Here is a 22,868-nt window from a genome sequence, read left to right as displayed (position 1 = left end):
TTCACTATTCCCTTTACAGTGAATATCACATAGTCCACACTACAGATATGGAACATTTTGTTCCTTCGTCAACCCAAATGCAGTAGCAAGTATGTATAGCCTACTTGTTATTGATGCCATGAAGTATGATTTTGGATTTATGTCATTGCACTATAATGCAACAGTAATGACTAGATTACTGTATGAAGGCTACCACAATCAGCACTTGATTGATTACAACTGGTGCAAACTGCTACGGCTAGATTTCTAACTGGGACTAAAAAGGGTTATTCCCCCTGTTTCACAGACCAGGCCTATATATTAAGGCTATATAGTGCTAAACTAAAATGCCGTATTGAGATGTTTTAACTGAAAACAACTTGCACTGACATATCTTAAAATATATCAGTGCCATTGTTTTGTCTCAAGATGCACACACAGTAAAGTTTTTTTTCTAAGGCACGTTTATAAAAACTGCTTAAATGTCCTAATTAAACTAAGGCCTAATCCTGGCTTCTGTGCCTTTTATTGCTGATTAGGCATCCGATTTTATTGTTGGGTTATAAAACAATAAATATAAATTGTAATTGTAATGTGTGAACACTATATCTTGATCATTTAACCCAGACTGAAGTTGTGGGCTGTCATGAATTGCGACACTGTAGCTTTAAGGAGGGGGCGGGCTGCACAGCGATGACGCAGGAATAATAATGAAAGGATGCTTGAAAATTCCTCCTAGACTGCAGCGTGTGTGGTGACCAGCCACTTCACACATCCTAACAAGAGTAATTACACAGGCAAGCGGAGAGTTAGACAGAGACTCAAAGAAGACTCCAAACAGGGGAAGAGAGAGGGGCTCTGGAGAGACTTGCAGAAGAAACATAACTCACTTATAAACAGAGAGAGTGGGACTTTGCCATACTTAAGTTCAATTAAGGATACGTCTTAATTTATATAGCAATCTACTTGGTAGAAAAAAGAAAAAAAACTTTAAAAAGCGTAGGCTCTTTGCAAAAAAAAAGAAAAAAAAAGTTATTCGTTCATTGATGTCAAAGATGTCATGTTTCATATCACTATGTCTGTCCATTTGGGTAGTACTCATGATGCCTGGCAGGACAAGTGCACTGAATGACAACATCGACGTGATGGTCGTGTTGCCTCGCAACAACACATACTTGTTCTCTTACCAGAGAGTTTCTCCGGCTATTGAGTACGCGAGAAAAAGCCTCGAGAAATCAGAACTGTTTGCAGGCTTGAAATTCAATGTGAGCTATGAGAACTCCGGGTGCGGGAATGACGCTCTCTACGCGCTCGTGGACAAGCAGAGAGAAGAGCGTCCCGACCTGGTCCTCGGTCCGGTGTGCGAATACGCGGCCGCGTCGGTGACGAGAGTTGCAAGCCACTGGAACATCCCGGTGATCTCAGCAGGTGCTCTGGCCACCGGCTTCAGGGAGAAAAACAGCGAGTACTCGCATCTCACACGAATCGCACCAACTTACCTGAAAATGGCTGAGACGTTTCTGGCGATATCCAAAAATTTCAATTGGAGAACGGCATATTTGATTTACGAAGATGATAAAGACGAGAGAAACTGTTACTTTACGATTGAAGGTGTTTTTACAGTGCTTACAGACTCCCACATCGCCACAGATCACGCTGTGTTGAGCTCGCACGAGGAGAGAGTAGACACCGACGAGATCATCAAGTCCATCTACGGGAGCGAAGGTACTCGTTCACTCGTCCGTCAATTACTAAATGCTTTACGCAAGCCGTTTTAACATTTATTCCTCAAGACGAATTAATATCCATTTTGTTTCTGTACACTTTTTCTTTAGCTTCAAGTATTTTTTATTTTATTTTAATACTTATAGATACTAGTATGTATTTAGTTAGTCACTAGTAGCCTACAATAACCGAGTAACAAGTTGCAGGTCTTGGGCATTGAATTGCATGGGGTTCTGAAATTAAGTAATAGTATTCACTTCAGACTAGTATGTAGCCTATTCCAATTGTCGCTGCTGCCTATTTCTCATTTACTAGTAACTATTCATTAGGTGCTAGTTTTGTTTTCTTCTATAGCCTACCAATAGTATGTAATCCGCCTTTACAAGTAGGCTACTCCTGATTAATAGTTTTAAGGAATAAAACGGCTTGCCATAGATGTCAAAAGTGTCTTACATACATTTGTTAAAAGCACAATCCCCTGGAGAAGTTTCTTGGCAGAACAGGATAATTTGCACAAGTGGAATGGATGGCAACTTGCTGGGTTTGAGCCTGATACTTTTCAGTTACTCTAAACAGGCAAAGGTCTCTGAAGAGAGAAAGACACCTTTCAATTACTAGACTAGATCTTAACTATTAGACTACACCACAAGTGGTAGTAATCCACTTTGATACTAAATAGCCTAGATAAGACTGCATATTTCCAAATGAAGGAATTTCAGTATAACATGATGTAAATGGGAGACATTTCAGATTTGGTGACGATAAAGGGGTACTTAAATGGTTTGTACTTTAGGGGTACATAACGTAACTTACAAAATGTTTAGAAAACGTAGATAATGGCTTGAAAAAAATTCTGAAAATTCTGTGCAGTTAGATTTCTTTTTCACCAGTGGCTGTTCTCTGCAGTAAGTTGTGACTCACTTCTATTCACAGGTCAAAAGGGTGGATTTGCAAAGTATTGCTCTTGGTCAACACATTTCCTTATGCTATTAAGTCTCTTTTAGTTTAAACTGTAACATAGTTTTTACGGAAGTGTTGTATAATACCAAATGATAATGCATTAGTAATCCTAACAGCAATCCCAGTCTGGAGCATGTTGCAACAGACCAATATAGAACAGAGCAATATAGAACATATATACAAACGTGTTAAATGCAGATATTTTCCTAACTAGGGCTGTTTTGATCCTTTCCTGATCTCCTCAAGCTCCCCTTCTATAAAGATGGGTAAGAGGTCAGATGCAGTCCATAAGAAAGCCTGTGGAAAAAATGATCAGAATTTTGACAGGCAGTCAACACTGAGCAAGAGCTGTAGGAATTTTGGGGAGCAATTGTAGGCTTTAGCACTCCCCTAGACATCCTCAAGCACTTTTTAACAGCTTTTCTCATGGCGGGTAAAGTCATGCACTGTCTGCCTGGCTGATTCTCAATAACCAGAGAGGATACACCCTCCCTGGAGCTCACTCTGCTACTATTGGTGTTGGATACATTGTGGCTCTAAAAGATATGCCTGCTGTGAAAACTATGAACTGTCTGCAGTTATCCTTCTGTTATCCTTCTTTCAAACATCATATCTGTCTGCCCCAAATCTGTGGCATTTCACAGAAAGTCTCCTTACTGATCCTGTTTCATAAACAGTGCATTTCTCACATTCCTAGCAAGGATGTTGTCGATTTTAGAAAATATACACATATACCTCAATACAGGGCCCTGTATCACTTTCTTTCCTAAGACAGTCCTGTGCGTTGAAATGAACATCTTACGTTTCTTAAGCTAATGTTGCATATTGCGTGAACGCTGGGAATTAAAGGAATGTTTCACCAGTTCTGAAAATGTCAGTATGGAATGACTGAAACGGGGTAAGAGGTTAATGCTGTCTTGGGGCTGTTTTGACACCAACAATGACAGGGTAACAGCTCTTGAGGCCTTTTATAATTCTTTCCTTTTTCTACCAGTTCACAGCAGCTAGAGGTCCTCAACATGTTGCGATCCCTCACAGCGGCTATAAATGTACAAGTATGGAATGCTCCTCGTATAATGACATATACTTCCTTTGATCTGTCCATCACAGGCCATGCAGAGATTTGAATGTGGAATCTCAGTGATGGGATGCATTTTCCAGGCCACCACCCAAACACTCAGGGCAAAATTTGACATCTGTTTCAAGTGTCTTCTGAAGGATAACATTGAACTGCACAATTATAGTCACAGAATACACTCAGTGTCAATACACAAGGTGTCATTTCTCTGCAAAAGTAAGAGTATTTTATGAGAAATACTGCCATTTTTATATTGTTTACATTAAACAAGCAGTGTGGCCAAACATTTTTCAACTACAGTATGCACAGTTTTTTTTTTTTTAAGGATGTGGGTATTTAAAGCAACCTGTCCACAGGATCATCACCATTGGGGGACTCTGTGAGGGTCAATCATTCAGTCTGCTTAATCTCCGCTTCTTTTCTTACACTCGACTGCAAGATCGTATTCAGATTAGCCTCAATCCAACAGCTGATGGATAGATCCAAGTCCCCGTCATAATTTTTTTCCTTTATGATAATCTTTTTCACTCAGATGTACATCAGAATACTGAAGAAAAGATCTGTCGCTACTTCCGTAACATTGCGACTTTAAGCGACAGCGCTGCCTTATCATGTCAGCATCTGCTCTCTGCTCTTACAAAAATATATAATATAATACTGTTACAGTTTACCAAATACCAAATACAGTTTTATTTGACATCGGCATCAAAAGATATGGGAATCTTTTCTTCTCTCTTTTAAAAACTGGTAAGCCTATTTATTTGGCTATCCTAATTATGCATGATTATATGGTTAGTTGCATTGTATTATTGGGATTTAGCATTGCTACCAAAACAGACCTGTGACCCACCAGGTGAGAACACAGCCATAGAGCAGCAGTTCAATGTTTTTAAGGAGCTTGTAATAGTACTAAAGCAGCCATTTTTCCAAAATAAAATCTACCAGAATTGGTCTGTTTCAAGAAGGGAACATCACGCAAAAAAAAAAAAAATATATATATATATATTTTTGAAAGCTTTGTGACAAGTGACCAGATAGTTGGCTATAACCCTATGAGCATAAAAGTTTGTGTTTATATTACCATCAATTTCTGACATAAACTGTATAAATTAGCATATATTTGAATGCTAAGTGATGCAGCCTGTTCCATGAGGTAGATTGCTGGCATTGAAATTAGTATTCCAGGCATGGTAGATGCTTCATTGTTTGCTCATGAAAGGCTGCAGTGGTGTAAGTACTGTAGTAGCGAGTGCTGATACAGTACAGATGGCAAATATGCTTAAATGTATCTGGGTGTCAAAATAATAAATTACATTATGAGTTTGTACATATTTTATCTACTTGTCACTACTGATTTCCTTTTTGTTAAATATCATTTTAACTTCAAAATGCAGACTGCAACTGTGTTCAGTGGTCAGTGACACAAGCATGTAAGCAAGTTGATTTATGTGGCTGCTTATAATAACAGCATTCATCAGTATCTACTCTTTCACACAGTTTCTCATAATATCAATCCAGTACAGCTTTATAGGACGTCATTGGGATATTCTCCAGCGCCCGTGACGCCTGATTTGATTCATTGGCCATTGCAATGCCCTTGTTTTTGTTGTTGTCAGTCTGCGCTATGCAGTTTTGAACCTGTTGCACAAGGCTGCGGTGTGTCGGTTGGCACAGCTGAGGCAAATGTAATAAAATACAGATAACTTTAATGACATATGGCCAAGCCTGCACATGAGCGCTGATAAAAATAAATAAAAAACAGCACGGGAGTGTTTTGTGCTCAATATCAGGTACAAATCGGGTATAATTGAAAGATGAGTGTCAACATTGGTAACAATCCGCTTGTTAAGTCATGACATAAGAAATACCGTTTTCGGGTCCAAGCCTCTACTAGTTTCAGCTAAGCTTTTAAAAACACAAGGTGTACAATACAATCTCTGGGCTCACAGTGTCCCGGACACCAATATTTTAACGATTCATAAAAGATGAATCGCTGGCCATCTGAGATTTCGGTATGGAGATAAAGGTTAGGATTAAGATGTTTTTGGCGGTATCACAGCACACCATGAGTTTATATTAGCACCATTTGCTGTTTGCTTTTGGCATCTGATAGAGTGTTTGGACACAGAAACGACACCTAGCTGTTGAATGTCTAACATTTAAAAGATGTAGTAGCTGTAATCCCTATTATAAATACTACTTTTTTTAACATCATATCCCTAGTGAAAAAAAAAAAAAAACTTAATTGTATTTGAAATATATTCCCTTTTTCAATAGTACTTTGCAAAAATACTAACAATTGTTTTTACTATCTTTAATATATGCTAATATGTATATTAGCATCATGCTTTTACCTATTTTCACAATACAACTTTTAACACACTTTAAAATAATTGTACTTTAGTATATTTTCTAAAAATATATTTTCTAAAAATATACTTTAAGTGAAAATTCATTTCATCAATTTATCAATCTATTTTTTAAAAGTGTATTTATTTGCACTTTATTAAAAATATATTTTAGGTATATTTTAACTGTGTGCTGGAAATGATCATCATAACAATGCATTGAAAGTATACTTTCAATATACATTATAGTATACAATAGTATTTTTTACAAAGTATAGCTAAGTATTATTTGTTTATTAATGTGCATTTGTTATTGAAGACAAAGTGAGCAATTTGTAGTATTTGGAATAAGCCAAAGGTATTACTGAGTATATACTTTTTACTCAAATATAATACACTTATGGTCGGCGCCGATAGCCTCGTGGGCAAGTGTGCCGACATGTAGCGCTGTTGTGCTTCGGGCGACCCGAGTTCGAGTCCTCACAAAAGTTCACTAAATACACTTAAAGTTATGCTTTACTACAATTTAATTACAACTAAAATATACTTAGTACAAAATTAGTTGTTTCAAAATAGCACACTTCTAGTTAACTAATCATTAACACACTTGAAGTATACTAAATTAGTCTGGCTGCAAGTATATTTAGCTTTTTTTTTTTTCACCAGGGATGTCTAAGCTAAACGTACCGTATATCTATTTTGTCAGATCTCCTCACCGATGCTAAATGTCAGAAGATAACATTTCAATGAGGATGGAATACGGTGTTGCAGTGTTTTGACAGTGAATGACGTGAGCACAGAAGCACAAACTGGCTGAGTGGTCCTCAGGGAGTGAATTTACTAAGCCAGACATATGTCATTATGGCCCTGCTTATTTTGCATTATGTGCCATGCTGCCAAAGTTGGACAGAGGGGCAAGACAGTAAACCCTTATACTATGTAGCGATATAGCACAAGTTTGCAAAGCGATATTATTTCCATGTGCACGTTCACACTATGCGTCTATATAGACCCCCAGGTGCATTAAATGTGGCACAACCAACGGTAAGTGTGCCATGTGTTGCCCCTTTGCATTCCTCAGCTCATTTGTAACTAGTGTCAGTGGGAAAAATCCAGATTTTTGAAATATTGCTGGCTGGAGCTGTACCCCATGGAATCGCTGGAAAGCCAACACAGGGCCTGTAGTGTGCTGTGCGCTCTGTAATTAAAGGGTGCTATAGTGCAGGAATACTGAGGTGAAGTTTGTCCCACTCAGCTGAGGATATTTCAAGCAGCGCATTACACTGACTGAGCTGTGGGGAAAGTTCCAATCCTCTGAATCTTCCTATTTATGGGACACTTTGCGAATATTATTATTATTATTTTTTAAACTCTGTTTGCTTGCTTGTTTGTTTATTTATTTTTTACCTCCTTGCTCCATGGGAATATATTTCATACCTGAGACTGTGTTTCTGTAAGACCAGGTCTAAAATAAGCTTTTCTATGATACTTAAAGGCTTGTGCTTACATAATCGAATCAATGCCACATGTTCTTGTGAAGCTGGCCAGTAGCAAAAAGGTCATAATTAATCTTAAATGAACAGCACTGAACGTGTTCTCAGGATAAAGACGATAATACAGTAGCCAACCTTAATGTGCATGTTGGAATCATGGTCTTTAAAACTCTTATGAGGACACAGTGCTTTATTTTCTCTGCTATAATTAAAAAGGGTAAAAGAAAAATGATGATTCCGGTTCTGGTGCATACAGTATTATCATATTAGGTCTCACAAGCCTTTACATTGTACTTGTGCCTTTACTTGTGGTTCAGTATGTGAGTCAGATTCATTGAGAAACAGCTCCAACTGTGTCATAAGTTGTGATTCATTAAAAAGAACCAGTGTTTTGCTCTGGAATTGTTTTATAATCAGCAAAAAGAACCTGCTCAGAAGAGTCGTTTGTTCTGTATGTTTCGTGCTGAATAGTTAGGCAGGGAACACTTTCAGAGTGTTTTAGGTCTGTGTACCGTCGTTATCATTGGAAGACGCGTGCGAGAATCGAACGCAATAAAAATCATTCATTCGCGTTATTTTATTTTGTTTATTATTTTCTTGGCTCCCCAACCTAGACATAAATGCCTTTTGACATAACTGTATACACATAACCCAGGTGGCAATGATAGCTTAAAGTTGTTGTTTTGAATGGCAAATAACACTCTGTTCCTTGTTGTTTTGCAGTGGTGATTATGTGTGCCAAGGCGGACAAAATACGAGAACTCATGCTGGCATTTCATCAACGAAAATTAACCACCGACAGCCACATCTTCTTCAACATCGAGCTCTTTAACTCCTCTTCCTATGGTAAAGCTGTATTCATGGTTGTTGTGCACTGATTATAGAGCTTATCTCTATTCTCAAGATGAGCCATAGTCAGACAAGATAGTCCTGTGACCCTGTTGCACAATGAAGCTATCTGCAGGTCTTGTGCTTCATAGAGATAACATTCAAGAGATATTTGGCTCAACACAATAGCGCCTGGATATTGTCTGGTGTGCAGGTCCAGGATGTTCCACTGATGTTCCTGTGTATATCTAAAAGCCCCATTGTTGCAGAAAAAGTAACAGGGTAGATATTTTACCCATTGTCATTGAGGTTTTATCAGCAGAAACAGGCAAAACATGCTTGTATAATGCCCTTATCCTGAGAGACATACTTTTCTATAGCAAATCTTGCAATATGTTCATGTGAACATGAATTTATTACAATAAAAACACAATATTATTTCACAGGGGATGGATCCTGGAGGAGAGGAGACAAATTTGACAATGAGGCCAAGGCTGCCTATAGCTTTCTCAACACTATAACATTGCTTAGGTCCACTAAGCCAGAGTTTGAAGACTTCTCCATGGAAATGAAAAAGTCACTACAGCAGTCGGGCATCCCTGTTTGTGAAGACTGCAGTGCTGTACGTGAGTCTTTGAAACTAAAATAATGTTAAAAATATACTTTAGTATTCAAAAGCCAAATATAAGATCTAAAGACCTTTGTTTCTTTTTTATCTGTTCATATTGGATATTTTATTCACGTTTCACCTTTTATTTTAACTTTATATTTTTACATAAAGTTAATTATTTAAAAAAAGTTATATATTTAATTTGTATATATATATATATATACAATGGAATATATATATTATATATATATAATATATATTATAGAATATTTTATATATATATATATATATATATATATATATATATATATATATATATATAAATATGCAGAATCTTCTTGGCTATTTTACAACACACCATCCTTTTGTCCACTGTTAACAATATACAGGCAAATCAGCCAGTCAGTCAGTCAATCAATCACATTTTTCTCTTTTCTTTTCTCTTATCCATTTTGTGGCCTGCAATATTCAGAGAGCTGCTGATTCTTTTATTCACACAGTTTAAAGTCAGAATACAGTGCATTCACACTTTAAGTGCTTTTGAATGGAGTGACTTGGCGTTCCGTATAGGCCCCATATTTTGGTCTGGCTCTTTGTCCCCATCATGTCAGCTTCCTTTGAAAAGCCATCAGAGTTTTCTAAGAAAGACAGTGGAAACTGTCTTTCTGAAATAAATAATTGTGGACGAATTGAAGTGCCAAGGTTAATAACCTCAGTGGGGGCCCTGACACTTCTGACTGGCTCAATTGCTGTATCAACTGGAGCCACAAAAGATGTGAGCTGGACCTTTGTGGGGGACCACTACCATATAGAAATGTATTTAGACACAGCCCATTCCCTCCCAAATATGAATGTCAAGACTTCAGTGTGCCAAGCACAATTATTTCAATGTACGAGTACACTTCCCAGAGAAGCCTTACCTGACAGAAGCACAGGCTAATGTGATGTTTCACAAACTTGGCCCTTTGCTTGTAGCTACCGCTTGTATCTGCTCAGTTTTTTTCTGACGGCGGTGTTCATGCGGAATTAATGAGCTGGATGAAGAATGCTCACTTTATTCATTAAGGAAGGTGATACATTTTTTGGAATTGGCTTACAGTGAGTGGTGTTCTTATGAGCATCTGCACAGATTTAAGCAATTCATACTAGCTGCCAGGAAATGCAGCCATACTCATTTGCAAAGAGTCCCCCATATGCATAACGTAAATCTTCTGGATAAATGACAGTTTCCACTGTTAACATTCTAGAAGCTTGGCTGTATAATCCAGCTACAAAGTAAGACCTTTAAAAGATTCGTGAAATATGGATATTTAAAAAGTGCCGTTTTAGATCCAAAGGTGCTGTCAATCATATGTCCTTAGTGACTAAAAAGTCTGTGAAAAATGCAAAGTATTTTTATGCACTGATGACCAGTAGGTGGGTGTGTTGGATTACCACAGTCATTAGGAACATGTTTTATGTATTCAGTATAATGTATTTTATGTTTTATGTGTTTGATTGGATTTCTCCAAAGTTTCTTCCATGTTTTCCACTTGCAAAATACTCTCAGAAGAAAAGGTTTTAAAATTATCTTAAAAACAGGCAACATTCTTCAGCATCATTAACTGTTTCTAGTTGAGAAACGTCATCTCTTCAAAAGAAGGAAATTTGTGAATTTGGTCAGACTGACATCTGTTGAAGAATGTCATCTGTTGGCCCAAATAGTTGTCATCTGTTGGCCCTCAGGTTTATCTGTTACTTATTTTCATCTAATTTTGGCTCGCCCGTCGTCGTGCGTCACTGCAGATTATCAAGTTCCAGCATGACAAAACCATTGAGGCTCAAAAAATCTCTAGAAATTCTTTTTGTCGAGATTTAGCATTTATAAAATACCTATCTTCTCAGGTGTGTATAATCCAACCACAGCTTCTTAAATCAGGTGATTTGTGTTAAAGTCGAGCAATTTAAGGTCAAATTCCAGTAATGAGGTTTTAATGCTTGGTGACTGACTCTAAGATGTATATTTACGTCTGTTCTTGAGTAGAACTGCCTCAAAAGAGGATCAGTGAAGCAACTAGGCGCATTCATTAGAGATGATCGAACTCAATACACTAGACTGCATATGAATTTTAGGCCACCCATGATTGCTTCTTTCCTTTCCTTCTTAACAACCCTTATCTAGAACAAGATATGCAGTCAACCACTTTGCTGACCATTAAGGGTCCCTAAAACCATCTCACAGGATCTGAACACACTGTGGCCGATTGGTTAAACTGAGACAAACAAAGGAAGTCACAGACTTATTATAGGCAGTTCATTCCGCTTCGTCTCCATTTGATCAACAGTGGAGGGTTTCACTGTTTTCAGAACAGACCTGCGATAACGACCAATATAATTCTCTCATGACAGCCTTTACTTTATCACATCTTATAATTCATGCAAAATAATGCTCAAGGAATGTTTGATCAGAAAGAAAGGGGAGCTATGGAGGACTAAATATTAAAATATATAAATGAAGAATACATGACTCAATGAGATGAAATGTATTTTTGAATTGAATATACTTATCACATTTTCATTAATCTACTAATTGAATAATTAATTTCTGCATGTATTTATTTTATTTATATTGTTTTTGGATTTTCTTCCTCCAGTATAATAAGAGAACTAAACACATGTTGTTGCCTCACCTGTTGCTTTAAGCAGTGCATTATAATTTAATTGTGGTACATGGATAAAGAATAAGATCTTTATATTTCTGTGAAGATTTTCACAACAGGTCATCACAGAATATATACGACTCAGTCCTTGCAACTGGACTCTGATTCTTATCATTTGAAGAGGTTTCACCAATCATATGAAAGGCTTCATCATGTAAGGTTTTCGAGTGGTCTTCAATCAACGAGAAAAAGTTATTCTGCAGCGACTGAATTCTAAATGACTACAAGCTCTTCACGTACAAAATAGATGATGTTGCTAATAAGCATTGCATTGCATTTCATTATGAAGAATATGAAATATTCATAAAAATATGAAAATAAGTAAAATCAAATATTACATATAGATATATATAAGTGAAAGAATTCATATTAATTAATAGATATAATATATCATTGGAATTAATTAATATATATAATATTATTGCGGAAATTATTAAATCCAGTAAGCTAAAAATAAATGAACATCATTAAACATCATAATAAACATAATTTCCCATTGGGTCATTTACATTTTTTCCTTTCATTTTTCATATTTGTTTCTCCATATATGGTGTCTTAAAAGTTCTGTTCTGGCCTTTCTGTCATTGCAACATATCTGGTAGTGACAGTGAGACTCCACTGGGTAATTTTTTCACCAGGGTGAGGAAACTGACATGCGGTTGCACCTTTTCATGCCATAGCCTGAAGTTAATCAGCCCAAATAAACAGAAACAGGCTTACGGGTAAAAACAGTGAGTCCAGTGAGCCCTGAGGATGAGTTACATTCACTCTAATGATGCAGAGCTTGTTTGGGTTTAATCACTGCAGTTGGGCCAATTATGAATTAGTCCCCTTATGGAGTTTTCTCTCCCCACCCAATAACTATGGAGCAATGTAACACATAAAAAAATAAAATAATAATAATTATATATATATATATATATGTGTGTGTGTGTGTGTGTATGTATATATATATATATATATATATATGCTATATGCTTTATAAATAAGAAACTGATTTTAGTTTTATGAGATAAACAAAAGTGAGATTAAGATTAAGATTGTGAGACTTAAAGTCAAAAATAGCCAGGCTAAATAGGTCATAGAAAAAGGGAAAAAATCTTAGTGGATTTATTAATTTTTGTATAAATAAATCAAAAATATTTTTTTGCAAGAAATAACTTTATCATTTAAAGATGCTGCAAACTGTTGAAAACCACAAATCTCAACAAGGGTGACAGGCCTTGAGACCTCTCCTTTAATATCTTAGTTAGAATAATAGAAATTTCATCAAACTATCTTCTATATCTCTTTCATATCACATTCTTGAACTGAGATGGCATCAGTTTTACACAAAATGTTAGCAATAGTGCCTGATCTTAAATATCAGCAGGGTTTGTTTCGCAATGAGAAAGCATGACATTTTTTGCATGAGGAATGTTTTGTCCGATACATTTTGTTGCTGAATCACAAGCTGTGCTCTGTATGAAAACACGGCAGGGTTTGTTATGCTCTGAATGCTTGGAGATTTCACCTCTGTTCACGCTTCCAAAAATGAATATGTATATAAACAGTCATATGACTATATCAGCTTTTCCTGCTGTTTCACTCTTATTAGGCAGTTGAGGGTGAATGTAAATATACAGTAATCTTGGCAGCCGGATATCGAATCTCCCCCGGGCTGCAGACTGACTAAGCCCCAGGTTTTACTATTGTTTGCCTTGGGCTGCGCACATGCAGCATGCGGCTCTGTGGCAGGAACGGACCATTAATCCGTATTAAAACATGAGCATCTACTAGTACGTGCTTTTCAGTATTCATGGCGGCTGGGTAGCCCTTATTATTTTTTAATTGGTTAACATTTCATTGAACAAGACAGTACTGTTTATGGATCCTTTCCATCTTTTTCACTCTTGATGTTAGAAGACTCTGCATGCAGTTTTTCATTCATTTGCAGTTTAACTAAAATATGAAGTTGATAAATGAGCTGCTCTTGGATTCTCTCATGATAACCTTAGCTTTATCATATTTGTCTACTAATGTCTTATAATTCTGTGTAAATAAAATTTGGCCAACATTTCTTCAGAAAGCAAGGAGAGTTATAGAGGGCTTTAATTATTTATTAAATAAAAGACTGACGAAATGTGAAAAATAAATGGACGTGTACTGTAATAATCCACAGAAGCAATGTATTCAAAATTTGTATAAATTTAATCATCAACTGTATTATCTTAATTTACTCATTTATAAAACCATTTCTTAAAAATATTGAATTATGTATTTAGATTTATTCATTTTATTTCTGAAAAATACTATGCTCTATTTGAATAAAAATATTGTTGTAGCCGATAGCCTCGTGGGCAGCACTCCAACACCTAAGTTCTAGTTGTCCTTTCCTGATCACGTCCCCCTCTCTGTCTACCCTATTTTAATAAAGACAAAGACATCAAAAATACATCTTATTAATAACAAGATATTAGAATACAAAATACAATTCATATCAAAGAGAGTGTAAATGTGTGAGCCCTGTGATGGACTGGCCATCCGTCCAGGGTGTCCCCTGCCTGTGGCCTGAAACGCTGGGATAGGCACCCTGCATCCCCGCAACCCTGCAGAGGATTTAGGGGTTTGGGGATGGATAGAAACATTTTTATCACTTCTCTATTTCTTACTCTAATATGCTTATGAAGGGTTAAAGCCTGGATATTGGCCTTTTTCGTTGATGAATAGAGGTGTCTCTCTCAGAAGCAAACATCATTTTGATTAAGAAATTGCTGTCTTCACCTAGTATTCCTCAGACCTTGCTCTTTTATTGCATTGCAGGTCAATATGTTTATGGAGGGGTTCCATGATGCTTTGCTTCTGTATGCAATTGCCTTGCGTGAGGTGATGAGTAACGGTCTGACGAAAAAGGATGGACAGGAAATCACACACAGCATGTGGAACAGAACATTTGAAGGTAATTAGGGGGAAAAAATGCTGTGCTTTTCCCCGCAAAAGTACTATGGATACTGGACTGTGACAGACATAATTTGCATTTTATAACAAAAATTATCGGGAGCTGTAGTTCTAAAATGCAAATATACACTCAGAAGTGGGAGAATTGACTGGTTCAATTTTGTGTTAAAGTTCAGCGACAGAGAAGGTAAACAGTGGCAGCAAACTCAGCAGTAATCAAGTGAAAAACCTTGCACTAGCCAGACGGTGTCAGAATAGGATGGTTACATGAGAAAATAAACATTACACTTGCATAACCCTTTGGTTAATCAGGCTGATTTTGCATGTGTGCATCTGGGGTTGGGATGCAGCATTAAATTAACATAAGGCCCTGAATGTGTTCACTGCATAACAGAGCACGTTCTATGAATTGCATTGATTTTATACATGAGACTTTGGGAGTACCCACAAAATATAACATTACTTGCAAGGAAGGGATTTGAAACAATATAACATGATAACAGTATGCACACTCAGTTTGTAGTATGATCAATTTCCTGTTTATTTAAATTATACAAATTATGTTAATTGCATAAGTACTCTATCAATAGTCACAATAGCTGCAAATTACATCTTTTGACCACTTTAACCTATTTACTATCAACGGACCAATACACTGTATACACTTTCATTTAAAAGTTTGGAATCAGTAAGTTTTTATTTTTTAAAGAAATTAATACTTTTATTCAGAAAGGATGCATTAAATTGGTCAGTATTGACAGTAGTAAATGCTTTTCTTTTAAACTTTCTGTTCATCAAAGAATCCTGATTTTTTTTTTTACGGTTTCCACTAAGAAATGTTTCTTGAGCACCAAATCAGCATATTAAAAATAATTTCTGAAGGATCATGTGACACTGAAGACTGGAGTAAAGGACCGTTCACACCAAGAACGATAACTATAAATATAACAATAACTATATTGGCGTATTGGCGACACCAACGCATGATATTGTTCTGTTTATTCTAAGCAATGCAGTTTTGTCGTCTTCCACTTTAAATGCGTGATTGGTTGTCAATGTTTTTATTGTTCATTAGGTGAAAAAACTGTTCTGAAAGTGATTCTAACGATATTGTTAATCTTTGCCATTATCATTATAGTTGTGGCATGGACTCTGCTATTCTTTTACATTTATAATGATTTTTAGAACTATATCTTTATTGTTATTGTTATCGTTATAGTTATCATCCTTGGTGTGAATGGGCCTTAATGGTGAAAATTCAGCTTCATCCATCACAGGAATAAATTACATTTTACAATGTATTAAAATAGAAAACGGTTATTTTAAATTGTTATAATATTTCACAATATTACTGTTTTTCACAGTATTTCAAATTCATGCAGTCTTGGTGAGCATAAGAGACTTCTTTCAAAAAAATAAATAAAAAATCTTACCGAACCCACATTTTTGAACGGTAGTGTATATAGCAATTTTCAAGAAAACATACTGTATAAATTGGTTGGTGGTTTGGAAACACTTTTGTCCTTTAACAAATCAACATCCTATTAAATGATATTTTACACTCTAAGCTTATTATTAAGAAAATAGTAATGCATATTTTGTGCAAAAAGAACAGTGGAATCTGAACACCGACCAAGTCCCATTTTATTCCCATTATTATTATTCACCACATTTGATTCCCATTATTGTAGTTGCGAACAGAGGGTTCGCCAGTATGCGAGGGTTCGCCAGTATGCTTGCCACTGTAATTCATTAAACTTCCCTTACAAAATAGGTGCTCAGACATGTCTGCAGCCCAGACCTGTCTCAATGACCACAGCAAGACAACTAAATGTGAAATAACAATGTTTTGCTCTGCCAGAATCATCAGGAACAGGGTCATGTTTTCCTGTTAAATTAAATAATATTTTAAACATCTCAAGAATTCAGGAACACAGATGTACAGATGAAATTACCATTTCTGCAGTTAAAGCCAACAAAAATGGCAGGAGGCGGATGAGATTTCCTGTTGTATTGCCCACCCGGAATTTGCCGATTCTTGCTGGTGTTTTCCTTGGAATGTTTGACTTTTCAAACTAATTAATTTTCTCATTTTTCACATTCCGTTATACAGGCATTGCTGGCCAGGTGTCTCTAGATGCCAGTGGTGACCGAAATGGGGATTTCTCTGTCGTTAGGATGACAGACCCAGAGGCAGGAACGCACGAGGTATGCGCATGTAATCATTTCTGCTTTATTTGATCAAAAAAGTCAGGGCAGTAAGTGAAATTCAATCATTTCAAACTAATTTGCAGGATTTGGTTTACTATGTTTGTGCCAGAATTATGTCTGAAGTAAGGAAAGAGATGTCTTTTTATGCCTTTAGACTATCATGAACTTTTGCACCAATGGAACTTTCAAAACCATGCCAGGCTTTAAGAGGGAATTGTTCTCCTTGCGAACAGCACCAGAGCATCCAGCCCCAAAACACATTGAACCATCATGTAAATTACCTCTACTTCTTAAAGACTGACACTTTTTTGTAACAGCATGATATGCACATGTGTCATATATTTATTATTATAATTTATGTGCAGCTTTCCTTATAAATGGTTTCATTTTCTTTTCTAAGCAGGTGGACTAGGTGTATCGGCAGTGACTGGGCTAATAGTAGGGGGAATTCTAGGAACAGCTCTCCTCATGGCATTCTACTTCTTTAGGTAAACACCAAAAAGATTTTTTTTTCTTTCATAAAATAGGTCAATGTATTAAAGTCCCCCTGTAGTCAATAATTGTATGCCTTAAAACTCATCTTTGTTCACCAAAATGACACATTAAAAAAAAAAAATTCCTCTGAAAAAAAAAAAAGTTCTTAAACGGGTAGCCCAAAAATGTCTACGTCTGTATCGCTCTCTACAACGTCGAACACATAATGGTAATTAATATGATTAGCCTTTTACTTGACTACGTTATCAAACAGCTAATAATGTGTTGCACAAACCATGTTCCCGTTTGCCATCTCAGTCTGCCTTCTAAAAATCAGCATCCTTACAAATATTTTGAACAACTTAGAACATCAGTGGAGAAAGGCATATAGTTCATCATAACACTGTCAAATACATCATATACATAATTCACCCGCTATATTGCTAAATGTACATTATTTTTTATATTGACAGAAAAATATACCAGGATAACCTGGCTTCTCTTGAGACTCCCCTGCTTCAGTGCATAGTTAATGATATGCTAAAGCCCGTCCGCATGTTTACGTGATTGGTTACAAGGTAGTTTGTGATGTAAGGAACACCGGCGATCATAAAAACTGCGTATTTGAGACTGTATTTGGTTCGCTGCAGTTTTAAGGAGAAAATACTCAGCAATGGTCTCAGTAATAATAAATCTCAGTACTCTGTTACTAACATAACCTCAGTTCCCTGAGATAACGGGAACGAGTATTGCGTCAAGACACTTTGAGAAAACTCCTTTTTCTCTAATACTGAAGCCTTATTGAATCACGCAGTAAAACTGCACAAACCTATGGCTGTGCAGTGAAACTGCAAGAACATATGACGCTTGCAAGTCACCCACTCGCTTGACCGATGCTAAGGATAGCAGGAGGGCGGTCTTTAGCGAAAGGGGGCACAGCTCAGCCGACTGGAGTGGCTTGAAGGGATGGCCCCTGAGGTCCCTAAGGACCGTAGACAGGTCCCATGTTGGAATAGTAAGGGGACAAAGCGGGTTCAGCCTTTTGGCCCCCCTCAGAAAACTAACAACTAAGTTGTTCCTGCCTATAGACTGGCCGGCCACAGGAGCGTGGTACGCTGCTATGGCCACCACATAGACTTTGAGCGTGGAAGGGGTACTCCCCTTGTCTAGCAGCTCCTGCAGGAAAGACAGTACCCACGAGACATCAGAGGATGTCGGGTCTTCACTCCAGACTGCACACCAATCAGAGAAGACAGACCACTTAAGGTTGTAGAGCATCTAGTGGATGGGGCGCTAGCCTTAGACATATTGTTTAGGACTCTCGTGGGGAGGCCCGTAGGCTCCCGTTGAGAGGCCAGACATGAAGGGCCTACAACTCGGGTTGAAAGAGGTCGACCTCTGCCCTTCCGAAGATACTCCAGATCCTGTGAACCATCTGGGGATGGAGCATCCATTATCCTGAGGTCACATTGCCCTTTCGTTCAGTCTGCCTCGATCTGAGTCCACCTTTGTGGTTTATGTTGGACACCACAGCCATGTTGTCCGAGCAGACTAAGACATGGTGCCCTGTGGCGTCTGTGAGAATTTGTGAGCAAATTGAAGCGAGTAACCTCGATTGATTATGTTCAGAACCCATCCTGACACTCCGGGGATGGCCTCCCAAGCCTTGGCCCGGGTGGCTAGGGACTGAAGTAGTTCGGGTGACAGGCCGCTGTGCTGGGACAGGGGACTGGCGCCCGTGGTATTGGGAAGAGGAAAAGGGCTTTCTTTTTGAATGTTTGTTTTTTATTTTGTTCGCAATATATAAATATATGTTCATCAATTGCGTGGGTGCGTGAACATGAACGGTCACAATGCTTGCAACAAACACATCGCCTCAAACACCCGGAACTTAACAGGGGGTTGGAGGCAAACTCTAGGCTTTTTGGAGGGAGGCTCTCCTCTAGGCTCTAGGCTCTCTAGGCTCTAACTCTAGGCTCTCCTCTTCCTTCCTGGAGGATCAGGGCGGATTCTGTGGCTCAGGATTCAGCCTTATTTTTTGACAGGGCCTCTGGCGCTTAGGAAAGGGGTAGCGCTTGGTGGAGCGGGAGTGCTGTCGAGGCTCAGGCTCTGGCTTGAGCTGAGCGGTCGAAGGCGCAGGCTTCGCGGGCTGCTGAGTCAGCACGCTTCTCTGGCGAATTGAAGCTGCTGCAGAGCTGGAGGGCTTGGGCAGGAAGTGGTGCATTGCCTGTGACGACTTCTGTGCTGCGGTGGTGTCGGCGGGGGGGAGTCATCCTCTGAGCCCAAACAATCCTCCGTGTTAGAAGCCGCCAGTGACATGTTGTCATCGGGGAGATCCTCTTCAGATCCCCCAAATGAGACCAGGTCACTTTCTCCAGAAGAGGCAGTGGAGGCAGAAAGTGAGGCATGCGGGATCTGCGCTGACGTGAGCTCACTCGTTCTTTCTCCTAGGTTCCTGGGAGGAAGAGAGCGGGAGAGCGCGAAGGGCAGAGCCGCTCTCTGAAAAAAAAAGCTAGCGCCATAGGTTTGCGCAGTTTCCCTGCGTGATTCAATAAGGCCTCAGTATTCTGAGAAAAAGGAGTTTTCCCAAAGCGTCTAGCAACGCAATACGAGTGAACCGTATCAATAGGGAACTAAGTGCCCAAATGTTTATTGAGATAATAGAACGTTATTAGTACTGCTTATACTTGACATCTAAATTCATGATATTGTTCTTCATCGCTCCTCAGGAAGAATTACAGGATAACCATTGAACGGAGAACACCTCGAGAAGTGTGTGACATCGGAAAACACCGTCAGTTGCGGGAAGACTCCATCAGATCTAACTTCTCTGCAGCGTAGTCTGCAGTCGTAAGTCGACTGCTGGGGTGTTCGAATTCGGGGAAGGTGCATCTCAAATGGGTCTGTTGGCTCATCAAACACCATTCCAGGAATCCAGAAATATTTATAGACATGCTGTAGTGTTTTTTCCTTGTCAATTTTTCTTGCTCTTCAATTCGTAAACTCAGGAAAGTTGAATTTTTGGAGGAGAAGTGCCCGCAAGGCTTCTTGACTCTCTGTAAAGAAAAAGGGTCTTTGTTTATTTAGCTACAGACCTTTTTTCCCTGAAAAAACTTTTTCCCTTTTTTCCTTGTAGAAGCCTGTCAGTTTTGTAGAAAAGAGTGGGCTAACTTGAGTCCTGTCAGCTGCTGGGCCGGTGGGGAGAAGCGGTTATGAGATATTAAGAACTGTTAGAGTGAAACTCAGAACTTAAACTTACTTAAAACCTAACACTCTCCCCAGTGATCTCGGCATCACTTTACCTTCCTCTTCTTCGATTAGAGAATGTCCAGTAGAACACACTGATAAACATCCATTCTTTCTTCTTTGTAGACTTGGTTAGGAGGCACTGATGAATAAAAAATTGATGTGAACTTTAAAATGATGTTCCTCTCTGTCAACACGTATCTCAACAAGCTTTGATATATCAAATTTGGCTGCATGCTGAAACTGAAACACTGAACTGTTTTTATTTATGATTATAAATTCTGATTTTCTACAATAGGTTTTAGTCCCACTAATTATAATAATCGAATATAATTTCAACTCTCTGTCATATCTTGATTTACACTGCTATGTACAGTATCATACATGCTGCTGGGTGCCTCATAACCAAATGTTGTCTGATGGGTGTTCACGGTTTTGGCTTCAAGATTCAATTGATAAAACCGACTGTTGTAAAACTTAACCAATCTAAACTATGTCCATTCATGTCAAGATGTTTAAAATAGGAATAATTTCTGCTTTTGAAACTTGTCATGCTTTGATAGCAGCAAAAAAGTCTACTATAGACCTCCTCCACCATTACATTTTTGTGTCAGTCATTTTGTACAGCCCACTTTATATTGTTAAACATCACACTTTTTGAATGCTAGAAAGAGTATCAAAGAAGAGATGATTCTGCTCAAAACATGCCTAATTCTTCATCGTCCTGCACTTTGTTGCATCTGTTAAGGTGAACTGCAGAGGCAAGCAATTTGTTTGGTTTAAAAAGATAAAAAGGATGTTGTGAGAAAGTTATTTAATAGATATATAGATATGTCACAACATGATTTCATACACAACAGAAGCCGGTCTACCTATCAAAGAAAGATTTTGAAAAGCTATGTTCAGTTTATATTGCACATGTACATTTTTTAACTTTATGTCTTTAGATTGTCTTTATCAGGAGGTGGTTATCAATAATCTATCAGTTTAATAGCATATTATAAATAATATTTTTTAACTTTTGTGATTATTCAGTAATGAGGATGAGATGTAAATGTGAAATGTCACATTTAAAACCACCTCTATGGTGTGCGCGTCAAAAAAATATAGGGTTTTATTCAGGCTTGGTATGATGGCAATTGTATACTGATGTAAGTAAATGTATCAACATAAGATGTGATGTTATTTATTGATATTTTTGTAGAGGTTTCATTTTTCTTAGTGTTGATTTTAACATTGTGTCTTGTGTGAAATATACAGAATCATTTTTGTAAACAGTATATCTGCCTTGTCAGAGCAAAATTTATCTGATAAGTATATTTACAAGGCTTTGCAAACACTCAGAAGAATTGTAACTTATTTAGATTGATACATATTGACAAATTAAAAAGAAAATTTATGAAATGAAATAGTTTCTTTGTGTTTACCACTAGTGCCTCTCATACAACTTGCAAATGGTCCATTCTGGGTAGGCCGACTTTAGTCGCAGCACATCTTTTGCTCTTGTAATTTAGTGTCTAAAATTCATAACCAACAGTGTGGATATGTTTTCCGTGAGCTTGTGTCCATTCAGTGGACCAATGGACTATCATAGCTGTGGTCTGAAATTCCTCATAGATCTCCAAGAGAGTGTGTGCAAATGATCCCAGACTGCAGAGACACTATGTGAACACAGGTCATGTAGCCAAAGCAAACACAACTCACTTCCTTTGCTGCTCATCACAACAGGTGTCTCACACAAACCATTTTTCCATTGCTAGTCCATCTATACAACTCCTCCTGAACAAATTTTAATGCTAAGGGATTGTTCACTCAAAAATGAAAAATCTGTCTTCATTTACTCACTCTCATGTCATTCCGAACCTGCATGGATGTGTGAAACACAACTGATGGATTTCTTTTTTGGCTGAACTGTTCCTTTAAGATTCTCCTAAATGTTTATCTCACCAGACACTCCTCAAATTACCATCAAAATTATGAACCAATAGTCCGAAATCATGACTCTTAATGTCTATTGGAGTACAGTATGAGTTCAAACACACTTCAAAGAACCATGAAATCCAAGCTGATACAAAGTCATTCTTTGACCTCACATCTGGCAATGGAAAACCACATGGAAAAATTCCTTGAATGCTTCTTAATCAGAAGACTACAGACTACGAGGCTGAACCTGTTGACTAAGCAAATACCCTTTAACAGAGAAGAAAATGTACCTGTCTGTATACAAACACACTACAGCTCAAAATCTTAACAAACTGCTATTGTAATGCTTTTCCTTTT

General features: G+C 37.7%; 1 protein-coding gene across 2 annotated transcripts; it reads left to right on the top strand.

The window, feature by feature from the left end:
• Positions 1-732: 732 nt before the first annotated feature.
• Positions 733-21,994, top strand: npr3 (natriuretic peptide receptor 3). Of its 2 annotated transcripts, none has more exons than XM_084114660.1 (8): positions 733-1,704; positions 8,307-8,429; positions 8,858-9,033; positions 14,523-14,658; positions 16,771-16,865; positions 17,023-17,140; positions 17,272-17,356; positions 20,072-21,994. In XM_084114660.1, exons 1-8 carry the CDS (start codon positions 1,026-1,028, stop codon positions 20,181-20,183), a joined length of 1,524 nt encoding a protein of 507 aa, XP_083970786.1. In that variant the 5' UTR covers positions 733-1,025; the 3' UTR covers positions 20,184-21,994. The 2 variants fall into 2 exon arrangements, with proteins under 2 accessions (XP_083970786.1, XP_083970787.1); XM_084114661.1 differs by having other exon boundaries at positions 744-1,704; positions 17,269-17,356; positions 20,072-21,983.
• Positions 21,995-22,868: the final 874 nt, after the last annotated feature.

Source organism: Abramis brama (assembly GCF_963993115.1).
Source record: "Abramis brama genome assembly, chromosome: 5".
Taxonomy (NCBI): domain Eukaryota; kingdom Metazoa; phylum Chordata; class Actinopteri; order Cypriniformes; family Leuciscidae; genus Abramis; species Abramis brama.
This window is presented reverse-complemented; position numbering and strand designations above follow the sequence as displayed.